At 44.8% G+C, this 23,158-nt stretch overlaps 1 protein-coding gene across 1 annotated transcript in view; it reads right to left on the bottom strand.

Annotated features, from left to right (window-relative positions):
* The window catches only part of UBA2 (ubiquitin like modifier activating enzyme 2), a 146,517-nt gene that overhangs the window by 60,098 nt on the left and 63,261 nt on the right, over positions 1-23,158 (bottom strand). The window contains exons 8-14 of the mRNA XM_085639365.1: positions 22,312-22,433; positions 13,739-13,838; positions 8,403-8,566; positions 5,824-5,917; positions 5,615-5,727; positions 5,362-5,517; positions 5,070-5,166 (exon numbers count right to left, since the gene is read on the bottom strand). Coding sequence (XP_085495491.1) covers positions 5,070-5,166; positions 5,362-5,517; positions 5,615-5,727; positions 5,824-5,917; positions 8,403-8,566; positions 13,739-13,838; positions 22,312-22,433 — 846 coding nt within the window. The remainder of the gene's footprint in view (positions 1-5,069; positions 5,167-5,361; positions 5,518-5,614; positions 5,728-5,823; positions 5,918-8,402; positions 8,567-13,738; positions 13,839-22,311; positions 22,434-23,158) is intronic.

The raw sequence follows: 23,158 nt of genomic DNA, 5'->3' as shown, positions 1-23,158 counted from the left end.
AAATGAGTTAGAAGTAAGTATAGTTGTGAACACTTTTCAGAGTCAGGGCTGGGCACCAAGATCCAGCACTGGGAGCTCACCTAGGAGCAGGTGAGTAAATTCGTTTTTGTCACTTGGCTGATTTTTGGTGAATTTTTGCAGTTTTGAAAAGTTCACACTTAGAAGATTTTTGAAGAAAAAGCCAGTCAATGTTACCCTATGAGGAAAATGAAGTTAGCGGTTTAAGGGTAAGTACTCGACTGGTAGTGTTGAAATTCCGGGCATGGACTCAGGGGTCCCCCAGTGTCAGGTAGGTACAGTTGGTTCACCCTCAGCGGTTTCAGGACGGCCGGGTGCAGAGAGAGTTGGGCCCAATGTTATCCTATGAGGGATAGGGGGGCCTTGGTTGGTGGCTGCTGTCTGGCAAGCCACGCGGCTGTGGGAGCTGGGCTCCTGGTCACTTACTCAGGGCAAGTGGGGAAGTAGGTTAGTGTAGAGAGGGCACTGCCAGGGCCACTCGGGCGGCTGGGTGCAGGGTGCTTTTGAGCCTTAGGGCGCTCAATGGAAATCAATGGGAATGTTCCGGTTTGGAAAGAGGCTGCAGGCTCGGGGACGAGGATGTTTCAGGTGCCACCACCACTTCGAGAGGTAAGTTGGGTAGTTGTAGGTTAGGTGGGTACCCCGGGATTGGGCACAGGGGGTCGCAGGGCGCCGGGTGCAGGGGTGCCTTTTGACGTCGGGAATCTTACCCTCTGGTTGATCGCGGCTGGGGTGGCACTTGGTTCTGAGGCTGCAGGCTTCTTCCGGGATGTCGAGGGGGGTCCTTGGGTGCCGGACTCTGGGTCACAGTCGCCGTGGGGTCGTCCTCTGGGTCTTTGTCCACTCCGGCACTGGCCAGGCTTGGCTGGTGCAGAGTGTGTTGGGTCCGCGGTCCCGGGCTGGTGCCAGGGATAGCAAGTAGGTTTCTTGAGTAGAGCCTCTACTCGTGGGAGTCCCAGGGGCTTAGAGCTAAAAGGTAGCCAGGTCCTCCGGGGTTGGTGAGGTTGCTGGCCACGTGGGATGCCGCGCTGGTGCAGGTTCGAGAGTCGACAGGCCGGTAGGGCTGGGGCCAAAGCAGTTGGTGTCTTCTTCTCTTTTTAGCAGCTGCAGGGCAGGTCTTTGTTCTTCTTGCTCTTCTTGTCGTTTTTCTATCTGGAATCTGAGGAAGGAAGGTTCAGGGGGCCCCTAAATACTAGATTTAGGGACGTTACAGGTAGGTGAAGGCCAGGGACCAATGGGTCCTTGTCCTGGGGTGGGTACACCCCCTATCCTGCCTCTCTCCTGTGGGAGGGGGGCAGTAGCCTAATCCTGATAGGGTAGGGCCTCCCATCTTCAAGATGGCGAGAGCCCGGAGATGTGCTTCACCTCGCCTCCCCCACCTGAGGGGTGGGGTGGGCAGGCTGGCACATCCCCTGTCCTTGTATGGGGTTTCCGGCCAAGCTTCCCGCCAGAGTGGGGGGTTGCAGTGGCCTGGGGAAACTCCAACTGGCGGCATGCCTTTGAAGCTTCCCTTTGCTCATCCTGGGGGAGGAGATTTCTCACCTCACCCAGGATGTGCATTGTTGCAGGCCCGGGAGAGCAGGGGCTCTCCCACCCAGGGGTCCAGCAACGTGTCTGCTGTGTGGCAGCCTGGGCAGCCTCAGAGCAGACGTGGATTGCAAGTTAGCTGTAAGGCGGCATCTTCTAAGATGCCCTCTGGGGTGCTTAGTACATTAAATCCTACACTGGCATCAGTGTGGGTTCAATGTGCTGAGAAGTTTGATACCAAACTTCCCAGGCTTCAGTGTTGCCAATATGGTGCTGTGGAGCTCGTGTTTGACCAGCTCTCAGCACCATGTATTCTTGAATGACAGCACTGCACTTACAGTGCCCAGGAATGGACCCGGGTACTGTAGGGGCACAGGGCTCCTGCTCCTGTGCCCACACCATAGGCGTAATGCACCCAGCTAGAGGGGTGGCTGACATATGCCTTGGCAGTGTAGGTGATGGGCATGGTACACAGTGATGTGTGCCATGTCGACTCTTTGTTTTGTCCTGCACCCAGACACTCAGCCTGCAAGGGCAGTGTGTGTGTGTAAGGGTACAGGGTCTCTGAGGGTGGCACAATGAGTGCTGCAGCCCTTAGAGGCCTTCCCTGGTCACAAGGCCCTGGGTACCTAGGGTACCATTTACTAGGGGCTGACATGTGGCTAGGGTTTGCCAATTTGGAGTTTGTGTGGTTTAAGGAAGGAACATAGGCCCTGGGCACCTGATTGGCAGGAACCCAGGGTACACTCAATCGAAGTACATTCAGCAATTTAGCAAAAAGTGGGGGCATACCATGCAAGAAAGATGGCACTTTCTCACACTCTGGTACTGCCTTACTGCTCGACCAAGCTACCACTTTTGAGAGTAACGTCATACCTAACTTTGACCTCTATCAGCCTCTGGGGGACTGTGGACTCTGTACACCCTGTACCTATTAGGGAACAGTATATACAGAGCCACTTTCTCACACTACCCGACCTAGTGACACTGTTCTCCCTAACAGACTTGGAGGACATTTTCTTGGGCGACTTCAATATTCAATGGAATAACTCAGAAGACACCACTGTTCGCCTCCAATGAACACTGTAAAGAAATTGCCAATTTCTTCATTGATAAAAAAGCAACAATTGAGCAATCCATCATCCAAGTGGATAATCCGTCTTCCACTCCTACCCACCCCACTGTCTCACTTTCCTCCACGTTTGCCCCCACGCCAAATTGAACGAATGACCGATTGGTCCCAACTATAACTAATGTAGAGTATGATCTTCCTCAACCAAAAGATCATGCCAATTGGTCTGATTTCAAACTCATGTCAGAAATTGAAGTCTTCAATGTAATTGCAAACCTGAAGCCCATATCGCACACCTGTAACCCCATCCCATCCTCATTAGTACAAAACCTCAACCACATCATCGCCCCATTTTGGACAAAAATCATCAATTCATCTCTCTCCTAAGGACATGTACCGACATCCCTCCAACTAGGCCAAATCACTCCCATACTCAAAAAATACAAGGGCGGACCCTAACGACCTCAATCTCAGACCTATCACCAACCTCCCGTTCCTAGCCAAAACAATGGAGAAATGCATTCTTCTACAACTCAACCAACATCTAGAGGAATTCCACCTCCTGGACACCTTCCAGTCAGGATTCAGAAAAGGTTGCACTGAAACTGTTTTGCTCAATATGTCAGACAATATTCGCAGATCCCTGGATGAAGGTGACGCATGCCTCTTAATCCTACTTGACTTATCGGCAGTGTTTGATACTGTTAATCATCCAGCATTCATCGAGACACTCAAGAACCGCAATGGTATCAATGGCACAGTCCTGAGCTGGTTCTCATTGTACCTTCAACTTCGCTCACAACAAATAAAAATCAATAACTGTTGCTCAAAACCAACACTAGTGCCTCAGGGTGTTCCCCAAGGCTCAATTCTCTCCCCATCCCTTTTCAACCTCTTCAAGGAGCCCCTGACTGTCATTCTGAACCAAGCAGGGGTCAAATACCAACTATATGCCGATGACACTCAACTGTACTACAATATTAAATCACTGAATGACATGAAACAACAATCAAGATACAAACCTGGCTTAACAACAATCACTTAAAGTTGAACCCAACAAAACTGAAATACTACTTTTCACACCGAAAAACAATCTTCTACCAATACAAGTCTGGCTCTCGAACCTTGATGTACTAAATTGTTCTATAACACCGTCCAGCTCCTTAAAGTCCTTGGGCATCACTCTGGACAAATATTTGCCTTTGAAGGACCACATCAACAACTCTACCAAAGTGGCACTGTACACTCAAACACCTCAAGAAAATCAAACCTTTTATTCCGTCCAATGATTTTAAGTTGGCTGTGCAGTCTCTTGTCCTCAAAATTGGATTATGGCAACGCCATCCTCACAGGAATTCCGAAATTCCACCTTTTCCCCCCCTTACAATTGTTCTTAACTCAGCCGCACAACTTCCAACAGGTGTTAAACGATTTGAGCACATCTCACCGGCCCTCAAGAGCTTCAACTGGCTTCCCATTGAAGGACGATTTATCTACAAAACTGCTTGCATTACACATAAAGCCCTGCACACTCACAACCCAATCTACCTTGGTGCCAAACATTCCAAAGCAGGAAGAGCTAGGGCTTTGAGAAGCTCCAACGCACTTCTAATTCCACCCAAACTGAAAAATAAATCTTAGCAGACCCGCTCTTTCTCTGGTAATGCTCCCAGGATCTGGAACACACTCCCTAGAGATCTCTGCTGCAACTCACCCTTTTCCTGCTTCAAACAGGACCTTAAATACCTACTGCTTAACAAATTCCTTAAATCCCAAACAATCAGAGGTATGTTTCCAAAGTTCACTCCTAATCCTTCCCGAGTCTTTAAGAAGGTCATTTGATTGCTGAATCTTCTTCTATTTCCTTCTTGCCACTATCTTGTGATGCGCTAATTGGCCTCATATTGTATTTACCCTGACTGTACAAAGTTTTTCTTGATCTGTTAATATGCGTTTACTTCAATTGAATGATCTGCATCTTAAGTAAAGCGCTCCGATACCTTTGGGTGTAGCTAGCGCTATATAAAACCTTTTAAATAAAAAATAATAAAATTAAAAAGTAGTAATGAGACCCAGAGATTCACCAGGGGCAACTATCAACACAAAGAACATATTTACGCCTGTAGCCCTTTTAGGGTTGGCTTTACATAGATCCCTGTGCACAATTCCACCACTATCCGCACGCACTGAAGGGTTGCAAGAGCCAATGCTAGGCACCAGGAAGACTAAGTGTGGCATGCTATAATTCAGAGACAATACATATATAGATTTCTATTCGATCGAAATTCTCATTTATCAGGCTGCACTCAGCTGTGGGGAAGTGGGCTGAAGATTTAATGGTAGTGCAATGCAAAGTTAGAGTAAATTACTACATTTCATCTGTCAAAGTAGACTCAATGCGACCACCGAACTGTGCAACATATTTATAGCCTTCAGTAGCCCTAGTACACACCTTCAGTTTCTCCTTCCTCTGAAGAGATCAATATCGTCCCCTTCCCATCTTCTATTTGGACATCCGGCATAACCATGGCAAACCTTTCCTTCAATATCTGCAAAAATAGCAGGGACAATTTACAGCTAGTACAGCAAAATATAATCTAAAGACTATGCATTTACCTCCTTCCATCCTCCATGGAGAGAAACTGTTGGATCACTTTAGCAGAAAATATGATTTTATTTCCCGCCCCCTATGGAAATAGATACCAATACAAAAAAAATGGTGATAAAGGTTCCCAATTGCCTACCTTATCCTGCAGCGTCTGCACTGTCACTTTGTTGACATTCAGTTTCACGGTCACTTCTGGGCGACTAGCACACACGTAACAATTGGAGTTGGGTGGATCCAATGCACAAGGAACAAGCAGCTTCTTTTTTGGATTTGGTTTCTTATTTAGAAATATCTTGTCAAGACAAGTAAACAATGTGAGCACATTAGGGAGGATGCTATTTATTAAAAAAAAAAAAAAAAAAAAAACTTCGTTTTTGACCATTACTCACAGTTTTACACTTATCTATGTTTCCAGATAAAATCTTCAAGCCCTCCAGCACTATGAGACCAGCAATGACTGCATTCGTAGTCGCTATAGCAGGAATAATATTTCCTGCCATGGCTGAAGAAATCAACATGAACACAGTTTCAACAGAAAGCAGAAGACTGGAGCTTTAAATTTAATAGTCATGAAAAAGTCAATAAAAGGTGTTCTTACACTTTATGTCAAATTTACTCTTCATGGGCATGCTGAAGATATGCATCCTGAGGTTAGCAGCCGCAGTGACAAAATCCATTGCTGGCACGTCATCCTACAACATAAACACGTGAAATATAATTGATAATTAGTTGTGTTTAACTCAATAGTAGCGGTACTGTTTAAAAGATGGTTTACTATTCGAAGTCTGCCTCTTTCTGTACTTCTGATCAGTTCAATTTATACGCATTATCTGAAACATTAGGAAACCAAATCATCTTACTTCATTAACAAAAAGACTACTTTGAGTAATATATATATATATATATATATATATATATATATATATATATATATCCACACACACACACACACACACAAACAGCTATGTATCATCCATTCAGCCTAACTTTATGCAACACATGCTCGCTGCAGATCGACTGATGGGGGGCGGGGGTGGGTGTGTGAATCAGACCACTTTATATCTTTCTGGCTGAAGTAAGACCAACAATAAAATCTACCTTTCATAAATTAAATAACAGACAATGTGGGTGCAATACACCTTGGATACTGCTTCATACATATTTCTAGTTGTTATGTGTATTGTACTCTTTAGCCAGCTGCCACCTTTACTCTTTACTTTGTACTACTGGGATGCCCTTCCTCTTTTTAGCAGCAATAAGGAAGCCCATTCCCTCGGTTTCCAAGGCCTAGGTCCACACTACATGTTCTCTTGTGCACACTACTGATGTGCACAGATTTTTTAAATTTTTTTTAAGGACTCCGTATTTATTCATGGGGAGGTGCATAGTTTTAAGTCCAAGGTATGAAAAGTAGGGTGGGTGAGGTAGAGTTATGGGCTGTAGGTTATTTTCGTGGATTAGGCTGTGGCTGATGGACAATAGTGGTGGTGCTGGGATTCTCTGCAGATGTGTTTGGCTCTGCTAAAGATTTGGGACAGTCAAGTAGGAGGTGACTGATGTTACGTCAATCTCGAGGGCATTCTCTACAGCTTCTTTTCAGGGACCTGCCAACTGGAAGTTCTGCACATTTATCAATTGAGGTCTGTTTGGCGGTTGCTCAAGCTTGAGTTTTCACAACTGTTCAATCAGTAGTCAGGAGCTCAACAGCTTTATTAGTTAGAGTTCTTAATCAAAAGCAAGGCACATCCGAGAGTCAGTACAAACTTTGAGGTGCACGGAAAACCAATAGTACCCACTAGTGTTGCCTCTTTGGAAGCAATTATTATTAGATGGAGTGAGCAATGATTCAGGGGTGCCAGGGAGCGCACAGGCCCTAGATAGGTACTTTAGCATCCTGCGGGAGCTTGGTCTTACACCCTTTACTTATTCAATTGCAGTCATATCTATTTTTTATTTATTTTGTAGGGTATAAGAATGGGTCCTTTTCAGCATTTCCTCAGGCTCAATACCGGTCTGTGCAGGGTGCTCTCTCAATGCCCTAGAATTCCGGTACCTTAAAGGCGACTGGTGCTTCTCTCTGTATGATCGGGAACAGAGCTGCTCCTCCTGTCTCACCACTCGTAGATTTTACAACCAAGAGGTGTCTCCCCCAGAGCCCACTCTACCTCAGGTGCTGTCTAACAGCATGAGCCTCACAGACAACTCTTCAGGTCTGAGAGGTCGCAGTCAGCTGTTTCACACCCACCCTGACCTGCCTCCACCGCAGGTAGTGTAGTCTCAGGGGCAGGTCCAATTTGCACTCTTCTGGCAGGTGGCCACAATCAATCTACTAGGGCTCCCGAAAAGGGACTTCACGAATCTGGGCAAACATGGTCTGACTGGCTGGTTAGTTGCCCGCCCTTCAGTCACTCACCAGAAGCACACTACCGACACTGCCAAGTCAGCTTCACTTCTGACTTAATCGCGCCCTGCTGTCCTTGTCACAGGGCTGATGGTCGGCGAGATCCAGGTAGTTGGAAGCACAGCATCGGCCCATGAGGATAGCGATGTATGTCAAGCCTTGTGAGCTTCAGAAGATGCTCCTACTTGGGGTTGTTTTAAGCTGGGAGAATGGCAATGCCTCATAACAATGCAAACCAGACAAATTTAATCTATGGAACACTTTCTTGTATATATAAACAACACACAAATAACCGAAAACTGATTTCCCTGCCTAGAGTAAGCAACAACCATTAGACCCTAAGAACCCCCCTCTCCTAGCATATCATGACTCATCAACTACGCTCAGGATTTCTGTTATCTGGTGGTCTATGCTATCTGTTGCTACATTGTGGTGAGGCCGGCCTTGCCTGGGGGTAGCCTGATCCTGTTCTTTTCTAGATTATGACATCATGATTATTACTCGTTTGTCAAGTTATTTTCTTTTTTGACCCATTTGTTTTGACATTGAAGGGTCAACACCCTCTTCTGGGGTATTGCCTTGTCATCTTCCTCTTTATGACACTATGGGTTCTATACGTCTCTGCTCCATATCTGTAAAGTGCTCCAATACCCGTGAGGGCCATGTTTGCGCTATATAAAACTTTTCAAATGAAAAAAAAAAAAATCACATTTGAACCTACAATCATCAACCCCAGTCTTCTTCAAGTATTATTGCTTCTACCCATGTTTACTAACCTTATCCCAAACAAGCTCCGCTCCATCTCCCTTTTGAGAGAGCTGATCTCTAAGTGTCTTTACACTTTTTACGAACAGAGAAGCATAGCTTTTGACATCTAGAACTTGCTGGTCTTTTAAGCCAGGTAAACTGGATTCGCTTGGATGTTCAGAATCATTTATTTCTAAAGAAAGAAAAACAAATGATTTGGTTATTGTACTTCAGAAATGAAGCAGTCCTCTGATCAAATGCATTCACAGAAAACAGAACACAAAGTTTCAGAGTCTCTAACCAATATTATATTTTGTTTGGTAGTTTGTCCTCTTAAGCCTCTCTCAAACTGATTGGACTCAAAATCGACCCTAACAATTATCTGCTTATTTTTAAAGGCTAACAGTTTAAAGGTTTAAAAATTAACAAATATTAAGCAAACTAGTGAACGGGTATGGATTTAGTGATATCTGCCCCTACTTTTAAAGTGACCAGATCAGTAATTTCATAAAACAAAAGTTCATTACAAAAATTAAAAACAAAAAAACCTCAACGTGCAAAAGCCATACGTAATGGCCAATTGCATACTGTGACTGAGCAAGGCATGGAAAACACAATACTAGTAGCAACTGGAGTTTTGACATTTTGCATGTGTAGCCTAATTTCAAAGAAAATAACACCAAAGTGATCCAAACTAACAACTTCTTACAACAGTTGACCATGCTGGCGGAACGCTGATAATATACTGGCGAATGTTAATTTTATACTAATCTCTATACACTGAAAACAACCATTTTGAGACAGTAATATATGCCTCCTGGTGCATAGTACTATAACCGGACCACATGTATCTTCATTTCTTTCTATTCCTTGTTTAACTAGACTGGTGCATCTCCAACACAGACCCTTTTCAAATGACCAAATTGCGTTAGGTAAGCGTTTCTATTTTTCTTAGCTCTATAAACTAGTTAAGTATTTTCTTTATTTGCACTTAGACAGTATTTATTTCGGATACCTACCTCGAGCTTTGTATTGAACCTAAATTGTATTACTAGTTTATATTCCATTTTAGATCCTCTGATTTTTAGGTCGAGCCTAGAGCAGCGCTGCGAGACCTTTAGTAAGGGGCTTCAGAAAGCTCACCACACGCTCGTGCGCGTGTTTTTGTTTTTCGCACAGGCTATTGGGCTTTGCGTGCGTCTTTCTAAGAAAGACAGCACGCAATTGGGCAAAGGCGGGTGCATGTCCCGCCTTTGCTCCGCCCACGGCCTATTGCTTGAGGTTACCCGCACGGGCGGCATCCGTTTTGAATTATCGTGCCCAGATGCGGGCGCGATAATTGAAAACAGATCGCTCGCGGTGGCGCGTGCACCACTCGCGTGCTTTTGGAATTCTGCAGCTGCTGGGGGGCTTGTCTTTCAGCGCTTGTTGCTCTTTGCACTTTTAGTGGGTGTTCCTAATTTGCCCTTAAAGTCATATCAAATTAGTGTACCTCTATCCAAATCCGGAGTTTGTGAATGTTACAGTGAACTATGTACGCTGCATACTAACGCGCGAATGCTGCCAAGCAAAAGTTGGCACAGCTCCCAAGTGCCCCATCTGTGCTACCTTTAATCTACCCTGGCAGTTGGAGCCAGGAGGCCCCATGTCGCGGGTGTACCTCGGTCCTGGCCATTTAGCCAAGAGCATGTTGGAATCTTCAACTTCATTTACTTTAAGCATTTTGAACGCAGTCCAAAAAAAACGTTACGTAAAATAGGACAAATTAAATATCACACATGGTATAGATAGCACCTAACAGTAGCTGTAAAGAGGCGGCATAATAAAAATAACACCTCTTTAAAAGTTAAGAACCGTAAAAACGATAACAATAGTTAGAGATGTAGCAAACCCCGATTGCTAAGCAATGTGCAGTGCTACTTGGTGGGGGCTGGACATTGGCATGTGTGACTGTGCGGTATAAAAAGTTACCCCTTCCCCTTCTGTGGGGCTGCAGACCCCGCCATACTCTGGTACCTGCGCCCTCTGGGAAGGAAGCCAGGCCAGCAGGAGCAGGGACAGGTGCACTGACGTCAGCGGAAGTTTCACTTTGGCTCCGAGCAAACCCACCTCCAGTGACTCCAGGCAAAAGGCGCGCTCCGACCTAAAGCGTAAACTGCTCCCTGGCGTTTGTCTTGGCAGGGGGTTGAACTTTCAAGTTTTCTATAAAGTCGTCTAGTAACTGCCTGCATAGTGATGGTGTCAGAGAGCTTTTGGTCTTTTAATCCTCGGTTTGTTTGAGTCTGATGGGAGGAGCAGGAGTCGTAAATAAGCGCCGGAGAGAAGGAATGCTCAACCTGCTGGGGGATTAAACCTGCTGTTTGTCAGGCTTCTGGCTTCTATCGTTCTATTGTGAATGCCACCGTCTCCAGGTGTTTTCAAAGGTTTAAAAATGGATGACGTATTTACCTATTCACGTGGAGCGTATGTAATGTATAATTGTGCTAAACTGTTGAAGCCTATTAGCTCAGTGGGTTGCTTAATTAGTAGGATATTGTATCATAGTTGTATTTCTGTAGCGCCTACTACCCCTGACGAGGCGTTGAAATGCAGATTAAAGTTTAGAATTCTGTCTTAACTCCGCCTTTCATGCTCTTCACGAAAAAAAATGAGTAACAATTTCGACTGACTATTGATATTTCGTTAGAGCTGCACGTGGCTGCCGTGTAAACCACGCGTTGGCGTCACATTTTTTTAGCCTAGATGCAAATAAGAGAAAACACAGTTTGACCTACAACTCCTAAAATGGAAAAATCGTACTTTTTTTTGCACAATATAAAGAACGGCAAGCAAATGATCTTTTTACAACCATCAAAACCTGTAAACATCCTAAAAGAGCATAAACTGTAGATCCTGCAAAACGTGCAAAAATCAAATCTGGGAATTGAGCTCTTGTCTACAAATTGTAGCTCAGCTGGGTGGCAAACACTTCACTTTTCAAACAGCAATCTGACAGTGATATACAGATATGTTAAAAAGAGCACTGAAAGGGAAAGAAAGGCCAACGTTCTTTTGAGACTTAGCAAAACCATCATTGGCATAGCCAATAGGTCTCGCCTTTGGGATCTTATGTAGGCTGTTTTCTGAGGTGTTTACTGGTCACTCCCACCAAACTTCAAAACACCTCTGACAAAACACTTATAAGGTCCCAGAGGCGAGACCTATTGGCTATGCCAATGCTTGTTCCACATGATTTGAAAGAAAATAGTTCCATCTAGAGGATCAAGGTAGCATCACACAATTTCACTTTTGATGCATATTAATTAACGGTTGATGGCTGCAAAAACAATACTGGTTACAGTTTGACATAGTTTTGTGAATAACACAATTGTTTTAAGAATACAAAAAGGATGTTTGAGTCGTTAACTATACACTCTGTTTCTAGAGGACTGGGAGAACGTAAAAGGATAAATACCAAGGCTCAAAGTTCTGCTTAGGGACAGTTGACCTGCGCTATCAAATAGGAAGCCGAATACCAAGGCTGCGTAGTCTTGATTACAACTCATCTCCAGATGGATTGTCCTCTGCATCTAAATCTGCTATGTAATGGCAAAAAAAGCAACCCCCTGAGTGCTTGAGAGTTCATTCCACCAGAGATAAAGCTCTGCCCAGGGCACTATGTAGAGGAGTTCAAGTTCTGGACATCTGTCAGGTAGCTATGTGGGCATCGCTGCACACGTTTGCCAAAAATCACTGCCTAGGCAGACGGGTCATACGTGGTGGGCATTTTGCCCATTCAGTCAGCCAGAACCTTTCAGTGTAAACAGGTTCACAGACCCACCTCTGGGAAGAGAATGCTTTGCTATCTATTCTAAGCGAAAGAATCTGCTATCAGATGAACAAGTTACTTACCTTCAGTAATGCCTTATCTGGTAGAGAGACGATCTAGCTGCAGATACCTTACCGATCCGCCCTCCTCCCCGTTCTGCAAACTGTATTCTCACGTCACTGACATGCTTTAGGACAGCACCTTGGCACACTGGTCATTCTACCTCTGTTTGGCTCTGTGCTTCTAGTGTGGAAAAGCGACCATGAACTGAGGTCAGCACGCTGGGGTGGGGGCTAAATAGGCACGTGCACATCAGTTCCGGTGAAGAGCCGAACAATGTGACCTATGGCTGTACAGAGGAGGCTGCTGAAAAATCTTCATATCTAGTCGGACGGCTGGGAAATATTCTAAATTAGAACATTGGAATGTTGGGAGATCCATTGAAAACAATGGAGTTGCTCCGAGCTTATAATGGCTGGTATAAGCCCTGAGCGCCAACATTCCAATGTGTCTTTGTTCACAGCTCTGGATTTGAATCCCCTCGCGCTCCCTGAAGGCTTTGTTAGAACATTCTGCCCTCTAGTTGCAGAATGTTCTAATAGCCTTATAGCCCTTTGTAGCAGGGCTATACTGGCTTTTAAAGTCCCTCTGCTTTGTTAAAGTCCCTCGCCTTCGGCTCGGGCCTTTAACGCTGCAGTGGGCCTTTAACAGCCGGTATAGCCCGCTACGGCGGGCTATAAGGCTATAGTAACGAATCTGTGTCGAGATAGTCCTTATCAGATACTGAAACGCACTCATTTTCAGGTGGCTTTGAAATGTGGCCATAAAAAACCAGCTGTTACTCACACTCCAAGAATACGAATGGATGAAGTGGGCGCACCAACTGCCCCATGCTCATGCTGTTGGGGGGGGGGGGGGGGGGGGGGGGGGGTGAGAGAAGGTGCAAAATGGGAATAGCACTCAACACACCTCTAGCTAAAAAGGGATCAGTGAAAACACTGTAGGTGAGTATATATGCATTTTCTTTATTGGCAAAACGTCTAAAGGTGTCTCTTGGCCACAACTAATAATGCAGAACTATATTAACATAAACGGAGCCATTCTCTCCAATAGTTATGTTGATTATTCATAAAAGCCTTCGGTTCCATGGAAAAACAGATTATTCTTTTACATCAGAGATGAAAAGTAAACACCTTTTGAATCTTCTGATGCTGCCAATTATGGACGCATAAAAACTACCAATTAAACATCATCTCAACGGTTTCCGGCAAATTTCAAATGCTGGGCCTTCACTAGACTCATATCTTTGTGATTTGATCAAATGTTGAGGACTGTCCCTTTTTCTTTTTAGTGTAATCACTGATGCATGTCGTCAGGCTTGTTTTATTTATCAGGTAGTTTTTGTTGATAGAAAAAATTGTTAAATCCAGTGTCCACTGCATCAAAGTCAAAGCGCACTCACTTGTGTGTACGGAAAGGCCTCTGTGAATATGAACATTAACTAGGTATAGCATTTGTGTTCAAGTATATCTAACTTTAGATAAGCCAAAAAGTTACCATTGTTGCTTAACTCCTTATAATCTAGAGGAGTGGGCGGGGTCCGCTTCTTCCACAGCTTGTCCATCATCAGCAGATACCGGATGTCATCTTTAAAAAGCTAAAACATTTAAGACAGTATTCAGATTGATTTAATTCACCAAACAACCCACATGATAGAACTCCTTTAGTGGGGCACATTGTTGGCAGGTTTTCATTTGCAGCATCTTCCCACAGATTGTAAAGACATCTTTGACCCCCCCAGGACTCATTCTTTGAAACTCTACTTCTGCGGCACATTACTGGAGTAAATGAAATATAGAGAATCCGGACACAGGAGGAAGGAAAATGAAATAAAAAGTGCTCTGATTGGCTGTATTGAGGGCAGCATTAAAAATCCATATTAGCAAAGAAGGACAAATGTGGCAACAAACAGGATTGGAAAATGTGGGTATTCAAGGCTAATTTTGGCAAAGTTGCACGTATGTTAAATTGACATGGAAATGCAGAAAGTGTCTCTTACATGAGGAAACGGGGACAGCAATTTTCAGGGAACAATGTGAAACAGTTACAGCAAACTGGCATCATTTTATGAAGGCAATGGGAAAGTAGAACGGGTTAGGAAGAACCACAAAGGAGGTATATTAATAAGCATCCCAACAGCTGCCACTTGATAATACTAGTTGCATCTTCAGTTATTTAAGAAATAGTTATAAGAAATGCCCAATATTGGCAACATCCTGACAAATAGTATCAATTCAGTTTTATTTTCTGAAACTGACATTCTGATTAGCAGAAACAATGTTATGTATTGCATCTATTGGTAAGATTAGATTAAAACTGTACACTGGCATTATTTCCAGTTAGGGCAGCAGGACGATGATTTATGGTACAGCATGAAGCTTGGTTTGATATTGTCAGCTATACGCCCAGCACTTCTATCAGGTATACAAATTTTGTATTAGTATGTGCATGATTCGCTGCTGCAGAGAAATGCCCCAGGGGACTATTGCTGCCACTAATGACTCCTAGAAACTCCTAACAACTGTTCAGTTCAGTTCAATTCAAATTCTTTATTTCGATGGTTAAAAAATCATCATAAAAAGTACATGTTAAAAACACAACAACACATATAATCATACAATTCATTAATATAAAAAATAACCATCAACTGAACTGTTACACTTTATCACAATGCGAAAAGTAAGCTAATCTCTAGTGTTCCTTAATCTTACAGCAGCTTTCAAGAAGCTTATTACAGAGCATAGAGTGTACATATCATTTGCTCTTTGAAGGAACAACAAAGCTACCTTCGCATGTCGAAATTTCCCACATTTTAAAATATTAATTAAAAACATGCGTCTAGGGAGACAATAAAATGGGCACAACAATACAAAATGAAGGGTGTCCTGCGGAGACAAATTGTCGCAGCCGCAGGCCCCCTTCTGCTCAATAGTCGCAGAGAAACCCGATGGATAAGATAAAATATTATGCAACAGATTGAGCCTAAAACGACACATTAAAAATCTCTCTTGTTGATTATGCAACAGAAATAGATAGGGTTCCATACCCACTGTCTCTTTAACTAAACAGTGGGCTACCACTGAGCGTTTTGATGTGAGAGCTTTAGTTTCCCTATGGGATTCCATTTTGTCCAGCAACAATCTTTTAATTTGCATTTTACTATTTCTTGTAATTAAAGTAGGGGTACTAAAGAGTGCGTGTTGGCCTACAGATTCTAAGGTTACTTTAACATATTTCAGCCATGGGATTGACATTCCTTTATCCCTTTGTAAGCAATCATTAATAATTTCCTTGCTTAGTTCAGCATCCGGGTTAGCCCATATGCTGAGCCACGCCAAAACTGGCTTAGTTTTAACCAAATCGGCAATGTATGGGATACCGAGTTCAGAGTGTGCAATTTCTGCTGGTATCGTGTGTGGGATCTTCAGAATTCTACGGATGAATTTATTTTCTTCCAGTTGCAGCTGTTTAACATCCCTGAAGCCCCTGGCCTCTGCTCCATATGCCGCTTTGGCTATATTAATTGAATTATATAAAGTCATTACTTGCTCAGGGGACCAGTAGCCTAATCTTTGTGCAAAGTTCATGATTGCACCACATGACGAAACTAATTTAATGCAGCGTTCCTCCAACAACTTATCAAACTGAATTTTGCAGTCAAACAGTAGACCTAAATACGGGAAGGTGGTTACTATTTCCATAGCATGGGTCCCAATATTAAATGTCGGTTTTTTGATCGTTTTTTTGCCTGCGATCAGCGCAAAGGATTTAGTCAGATTTACTGACAGATCTAATTTTTTCATAAAATCTACAAATCCATTGATCAGTATTTGGAGACTACGCGGTGTCCGGGCAAGGAGAACCGCGTCGTCCGCATAAAGGAGGACTGGTATATGGCGCTTTCCTACCCTAGGACAATCGGCTGCCTTAGCTATGAGGGTTGACTCCAGGTCATTTATGTATAGTGAGAATAGGAAGGGGGCAAGAATGCACCCCTGCCTTACGCCACTGGAACATTGGAAGGAGTCAGTTTGCCCCCCCTCCATACTATATCGAACCCTCGCTGTAGTGTTCCAGTGTAACTCTCTCAAGATGTTTATCAGTCCCTGGTCAATCCCCAGGGAGGTCATCATTTCCCAGAGCTTACTTCTATTCACGTTATCAAAAGCAGCTGCTAGGTCCATAAATCCCATGTACATGGTCCCATTACTTGCAATAGTGTATTTAGCGACCAGGAGATATAAGTTTAGGCATTGATCGCTGGTCGACTTTCCTGCTCTAAAGCCATACTGGGTGTCAACGATTGTGTGCTGCTCTTCAGTCCAGGCCATTAAGCGATTTAGGACCACCCGCCCCAGTATTTTAGCCGAAACATCAATTAATGATATAGGTCTATAGCACTGGGGATTGTCCTTATTTCCTTTTTTTAAAATAGGAACTATTAAGGCAGTGGACCATGACCTCGGGAGGCCTGTTTTGATAGCTGCATTTAGCACTCATTAAAATTGGTGCCCACAAGTCAACATTGCTTCTGTACAAATCTGGGGGAGTGCCATCAGGCCCAGGTGCTTTATTTGGTGTCAAACCGTTAATTGCTTGCACGATCTCGGTGAGTGTAAAGTCCTGAGCCTTATTCCTATTGCCCACCCATTCCCCTTCTTGTTTGCAAGCCTTGGTATGATTATAAAGCTTCTCAAAGTGAGCTACCCATTGCTGTGGAAGAATATTTGTACTAAGGACCGGTGTATTGCAATCATAGAGAGAGGACCTATTTATAATCCTCCAGAATTCGGTGAAATCCCTGTTTTCACCAGCCTCTCTTAAGTCAGCCCATAATTCCACTTTTAAGGTGGTTTTTCTTTCTTTAATCTTAGTTCTGTAGATTTTCCTATTTTTTGCCACCTCCACTGAGTTTCTCGGGTTTGTCTTAAGACTTGACTTAAGATTTCTTAGTGCTCGCGCACATTCTACATCAAACCATCTTGGGTGGGTCACTAGTTTTCTAGGGCCTTTTGCCACTAATAATTGCCCAGCACATTTAGTTAGCTCCTTAAAGGCGGCAATTAAATCAACTCCCTCTATGTGCAGATCTAAACACTCCTCCAGCCACTTTCTCCCCTTTTGTACTAATGCAATATAAAAATCAGGGGCATTGATTTTTGTCCATTTTAGACGCCTTCCCTGATCGGTGGGTTGTAAAATGGTATCCAGCTGCTTATTCATTTCGGGAAGATCCTTATATGGTATTTCTATAACCAAGGGGTTATGATCGCTAAAGGCACTCCATTTAGCGTTTACCTTCCTGATCCGATGTTTGGCAAAGGTGGATATAAAGATGTAGTCTATAATAGACGAACATCCCCTTCCTTTAAAAGTTGGTATCAGAGTGCCCCCTGGTTCAGGAGTTACCAGATCAATAGTATGCGCTAGTGCGTGACTCCCTAATATTTTTGTTATTAATATACCCTCAGCTGTGTGCTCCAGATGTGGGCCCTTTTTAATTGGGCAGAGATCCCAATGGATAGTTACCGGTGTCAAGCGTGGGCAAAGATGACAGTTTAGGTCCCCCATTAAAAGTACAAATGAGTTTTCACCGCCTTTTCTTAAATCAAATTCTTGTTTTAGTCTAAGGTCTAGTTCCTCAAGTGCGGCATTAATGCCGCTTCCTGGGGCAGGGTTATAAAAATTGAATAATTGTACCCTCAGCCCCTGTCCCTGGAAGGTTACTGCTTGCAAGTTATCTGAGGTCCAAGATGGCACAGTCCATCTCCCCTTCAAATTTACATCAGCATATATTATTAGGCCTCCCTTTGCTCTGCCAGCCCTGCTCTCCTGAGCTGGTACGAAGAAGGACTTAAACCCCTCTAAATGATAGTTATCGGGATCAACTGCCCATGTCTCCTGTAGGGCTATTATATGGGAGTCCTTTAATTGATTCTTCCACTCTATGTTACTTATTTTCCCCGCTAGGCCTGCAATATTCCAGGATGTTATTACCACCCGTGGTCCCTGTGTCCCAGACAGCCTTCGACCATAGGTAACCAATTCATGTGCCTCCTTCCCCTCTAGTGGTGGGTTTTGCCTTTCCCCAATCTGGCTTTGCGAGCAGATTTCTCTGTGATTCAATGTGTGCCTTCCCACTGATGTTAGTTCAGTTATTTTCGTGGATGTCCTTATTTCCGTCCCTGCCAGACGTGCCTCTGGATTAATCAGTCAATCATTTTCATCCAACGATTGGAGGGGACTGAATCTATTCTCCCACTGCGGGCCATAGGGTTGTAATAGTGGTAGATTAATCTATTCGCGGTTTCTTCTCCAACCTCCATCTAATCCTCCTCCCTTCCCACCCAAATTGCGAGCCAAAGGATATGCAAGAACGTGTCTGGGATAGAAATAGGCCAGAGGCACAGTTTGAATAGTACTGGTTACATTTTTGTTAGAATTTCCCAGTATATAGTCCACTAACTTTGGGTTCCTGAAGTTTGCAATAATGCAATCACCTTCGATGTCCTTTCCTCTATTGCCCAACCATGGTACTCTTCTCACATGGATAATTTCTCCCCTTTCCTTCCCTTGGAGGGGTCTGTGTATATTTAGCCAGTATATAATCTTATTTTTTAATTCAAGGTGTGTCTCCCTTTGACCCCCCCTGAGTTCGGGGACCCCGGCGAAAATCACAACATAGGGGCTTGCTTCAGGTGGTAAATTTACTCCAGGGGGGGGGGGGGGGGAAGGGGGGGGATTTTCCCTTGCTAGCAGGAACTTTCTGCCATACATCCCTCTGCTCATGAGACACAGCCTGACCTGACTTTAACTGCGGTCTCCTAAGCTGGTCCTTATTTATAGGGAGACAATCTTTCATACTTTCAGGGCGGCATCTATCCTGTAACTGGTCTACACTTATGGGTGGGGCATGAACCTGTGCAGTAATGCATAGCTCATTTCTGGTACCAATATTCTCCATAGGAAGTAGTTCTGGGGAGGGGGTTACAGTTGAAGTTAAATTTCCAGTAGAGTTAGAGTTACTTTCCTTCAGCTTCGTCTGTTTGTGGAGCTCATTAGTAATTTAATCTAGTTTGCTGCAAAGAGGTTTTATTTGAGCAATGATAAAAGTTTCTATATGTTTTTGCAGATCGTCTATAACTAATTGTAGCCATCCTGGAGGACTTAATGGTGTTGACGTATCTACTTCTATGAGCTCATCCTCCCTTAGTTGTTTCTTCCCCCCTTTATTGGTGGGTTTTGGCTTCCTAGCTTGTGTATTCTTGGGACCTCTTTTGGGCAGCCTAGACTTAATTGGGTCAAGTCTTTTTGTTACCTTGCCAATTAATGGGTCGGCCTCTATTAACTGTTGGCCACAAGGTAAATTTTCAGTTGAGATATCCGGGCTTTTATCCAAAGGACTGTCACAAAGGTTTACTTGTGGGGCTAGCAGAGGACTGCTGTGTGTTTGTATATGGCAGTTTTGCGTAGGGGTCAATTATAAACGTCTGAGTGCGTTCAATTTCTCCGTTTACTGCACCAATGACCTTCCGTAACATTAAATCTATGGCCGTTGGGGGTGCAGAATAGCCGACAAGAGTATCTGTGTTAGATTGGCTATTTGTCGTAATCAGCGGAGTGCATGCTTTACGCTTGGTCGATCTGGTCTTCGGTTTAGAAGCCATGACACCCTTTCTGTTAATAACCCACTTTTCCCCTAATACAAGCAGGACTAAATGGTCAGATATTGGCCAACATGTATTAAACAACAATTGCCTACTTGTGGAATCAATGGACCTCATATATCAATTACAGTATTGTCCAACGTGCTTCACTATCACCATAGTAGTCAACCTATGGGTGCTGCGCAAACCGAACACTGCTACCAATTCAACAAGTTGGCTACAGGGCTCTGATAATCTAGGCAACTCCAATGCCCAACTTTTGCAACAATAATTGGTGGGACAAGAAATGTAAATGGCCCAGCCCGGCCTCCTTGTGCCTCTGAGGGCCACAGAGGGCCCGCCCTTTGCCCGGGCTTAGCCCGGCGGTGCCCGCGCGCGGCCCCGCGACGCGGGGGGAAGGTTCACTTTTGTAGCGCCTGCGGGCGCGAAATCCGTCGCTTCCGCTTCCGTGCAAGGGGTCTTGGGAAGTGTAGTCCTTACTGCCCTCCACACAGCGGCCGCGCTGTCCTGCGGCAGCGGGAGGGAGAAAGAACAAGCAACAGGGACCTCAGCAGGGACCAAATGAGTACAGGTAGGTTCGTGGATGTTGTCAGCGTTGCTCCGTTAGTGGCAAGAACCCCCCGCTTTGCCGGGGGAAGGTTCACTTTTGTAGCGCCTGCGGGCGCGAAATCCGTCGCTTCCGCTTCCGTGCAAGGGGTCTTGGGAAGTGTAGTCCTTACTGCCCTCCACACAGCGGCCGCGCTGTCCTGCGGCAGTGGGAGGGAGAAAGAACAAGCAACAGGGACCTCAGCAGGGACCAAATGAGTACAGGTAGGTTCGTGGATGTTGTCAGCGTTGCTCCGTTAGTGGCAAGAACCCCCCGCTTTGCCGGGGGAAGGTTCACTTTTGTAGCGCCTGCGGGCGCGAAATCCGTCGCTTCCGCTTCCGTGCAAGGGGTCTTGGGAAGTGTAGTCCTTACTGCCCTCCACACAGCGGCCGCGCTGTCCTGCGGCAGCGGGAGGGAGAAAGAACAAGCAACAGGGACCTCAGCAGGGACCAAATGAGTACAGGTAGGTTCGTGGATGTTGTCAGCGTTGCTCCGTTAGTGGCAAGAACCCCCCGCTTTGCCGGGGGAAGGTTCACTTTTGTAGCGCCTGCGGGCGCGAAATCCGTCGCTTCCGCTTCCGTGCAAGGGGTCTTGGGAAGTGTAGTCCTTACTGCCCTCCACACAGCGGCCGCGCTGTCCTGCGGCAGCGGGAGGGAGAAAGAACAAGCAACAGGGACCTCAGCAGGGACCAAATGAGTACAGGTAGGTTCGTGGATGTTGTCAGCGTTGCTCCGTTAGTGGCAAGAACCCCCCGCTTTGCCGGTGGAAGGTTCACTTTTGTAGCGCCTGCGGGCGCGAAATCCGTCGCTTCCGCTTCCGTGCAAGGGGTCTTGGGAAGTGTAGTCCTTACTGCCCTCCACACAGCGGCCGCGCTGTCCTGCGGCAGCGGGAGGGAGAAAGAACAAGCAACAGGGACCTCAGCAGGGACCAAATGAGTACAGGTAGGTTCGTGGATGTTGTCAGCGTTGCTCCGTTAGTGGCAAGAACCCCCTAACAACTGAATAAGTATTGAATTCCTCTGTAGAACTGGATTTTAGAAAAAAAAAGTAATTTCTAAATTGTGCTGGAGCACATGAAACTCCTCATGGCCACTAGTTACGACAGTAATGGATACAGAATACCTGGGCAACTGTCCTGCCCACTACCGCAAAGGATGCTCAACACGCTGCCTCCAGGGTTGGTATTTGCTTTATTGAAAGGTGTTCAGGTCAAAAGTGTCTTTTGCTGAATCTTCCCTTGGCACATACTGCCTCCAGTCGACAGACAGAATTTATTCTGTTCTGTGCATGCTAGTATGTGATCGACAAGTTGATGGCACTGCCTGTGGAGGCTCCTCTGCTAAGGCAGAGCAGCATCCTGCCACTACTTTTTAGCAGTGAAATAAAGGAAAAATAAAATGATAACACGACATTATCATTTGTTCCTGATGCAACAGCTTTGTGGGGTGGGTGGGGCTGCTCTGCTCTCAGAGCAGTGGGGGTGGGAGAGAAGTGGTAGGCACACTCCAAGTGCGCATGAATGTTTGGCTGCCCGTCTCGGGCCGGCCAAACATTCATGCGCACTTTGCATGTTCTCCACCCAGGCAGTATTGCAGCCTGGGTGGAGAACATGGCCAGGCTCCCACTGATTGTGTGAGCGCCGTACCACAGCGCTCTGACCAATCGCAATGCAGCGTTATGATTGGCCATGGAGAGCTTGGGTGTGCCGACCGCCACTGACACTGCTGTATATTGAATTCAAGTTGCATAGCTAGTTTTTTGATTTCCTACAAAGCACAATTCCATAAAAACAGCTTCAATGGTTTCCACTGCACTCACCTTGTTAAAGAGTTTTACAGGATCGTATCCTGTTGATTTTGCCCACGACTTTGTTGAAATGCGTTTGATGTCACCGTCCTCATTGGATGCATTTGCTTGTACTGCTGCTTCCGCTGCCTCCCCTGAAAACACAAAAACGAATACGTCCTTCTTGCTCAGTTTAACTAAGCTCCTCAACAACCACTCAGAGAATAACAACAAAGTGCATTAGCTTAATACAATCCAACTTTGCTTTGTAGGCTAAGGAGTAAAAAAGCGCAAAAAACCCTTAACTGTTACAGCCAAATGTTACAGCATTTATCATTCATCAAGTGAACGATGAAGATGTTATTTACATGACATGCGTCCTTGGAGATTCCCATCAGTCACAGACATTCCATACTATCTAGTGTATGGATCATTAAGCCATCAAAGTTTTGGATGCAAACACATAGCTAATAGAACACCCGATTCAGAGTTTTTGCCCAGCACTTATTCTCATGAAAAAGTTGTGTGATATTAGAAATATTCAACTAAAGTCTAGCTGCAGAAAAGCTGCTAGAATTGAATTATTTATGTGCAGCAAGGACCAGCTATGAATACATATGGTATGTATAGAGAAGAATAACAGTTTCTGTGGAAAAGGTGATTTACATTCGTAAACTACAAAATCATGGAAAGGTCACGACACAGACCTTTGACAGGGTAATGCTGCCCATCAAGTCTGGCCTCTTTTGAAAGTGAACTTCATTGTGACGATCCGGTTACTTAAATCAAAAGAGAATCCTTTTTGAATCTTGGACCAAGACACAGTTTATTCCAGTATAAAGTTACCCAGACCTAGAATGCCCGACCAGCTTACTTCTGC

Source organism: Triturus cristatus, chromosome 12 (assembly GCF_964204655.1).
Source record: "Triturus cristatus chromosome 12, aTriCri1.1, whole genome shotgun sequence".
In the NCBI taxonomy this organism is placed as follows: Eukaryota; Metazoa; Chordata; class Amphibia; order Caudata; family Salamandridae; genus Triturus; species Triturus cristatus.
The sequence above is the reverse complement of the archived record's forward strand: the minus strand, read 5'-3'. Positions and strand labels throughout refer to the sequence as shown.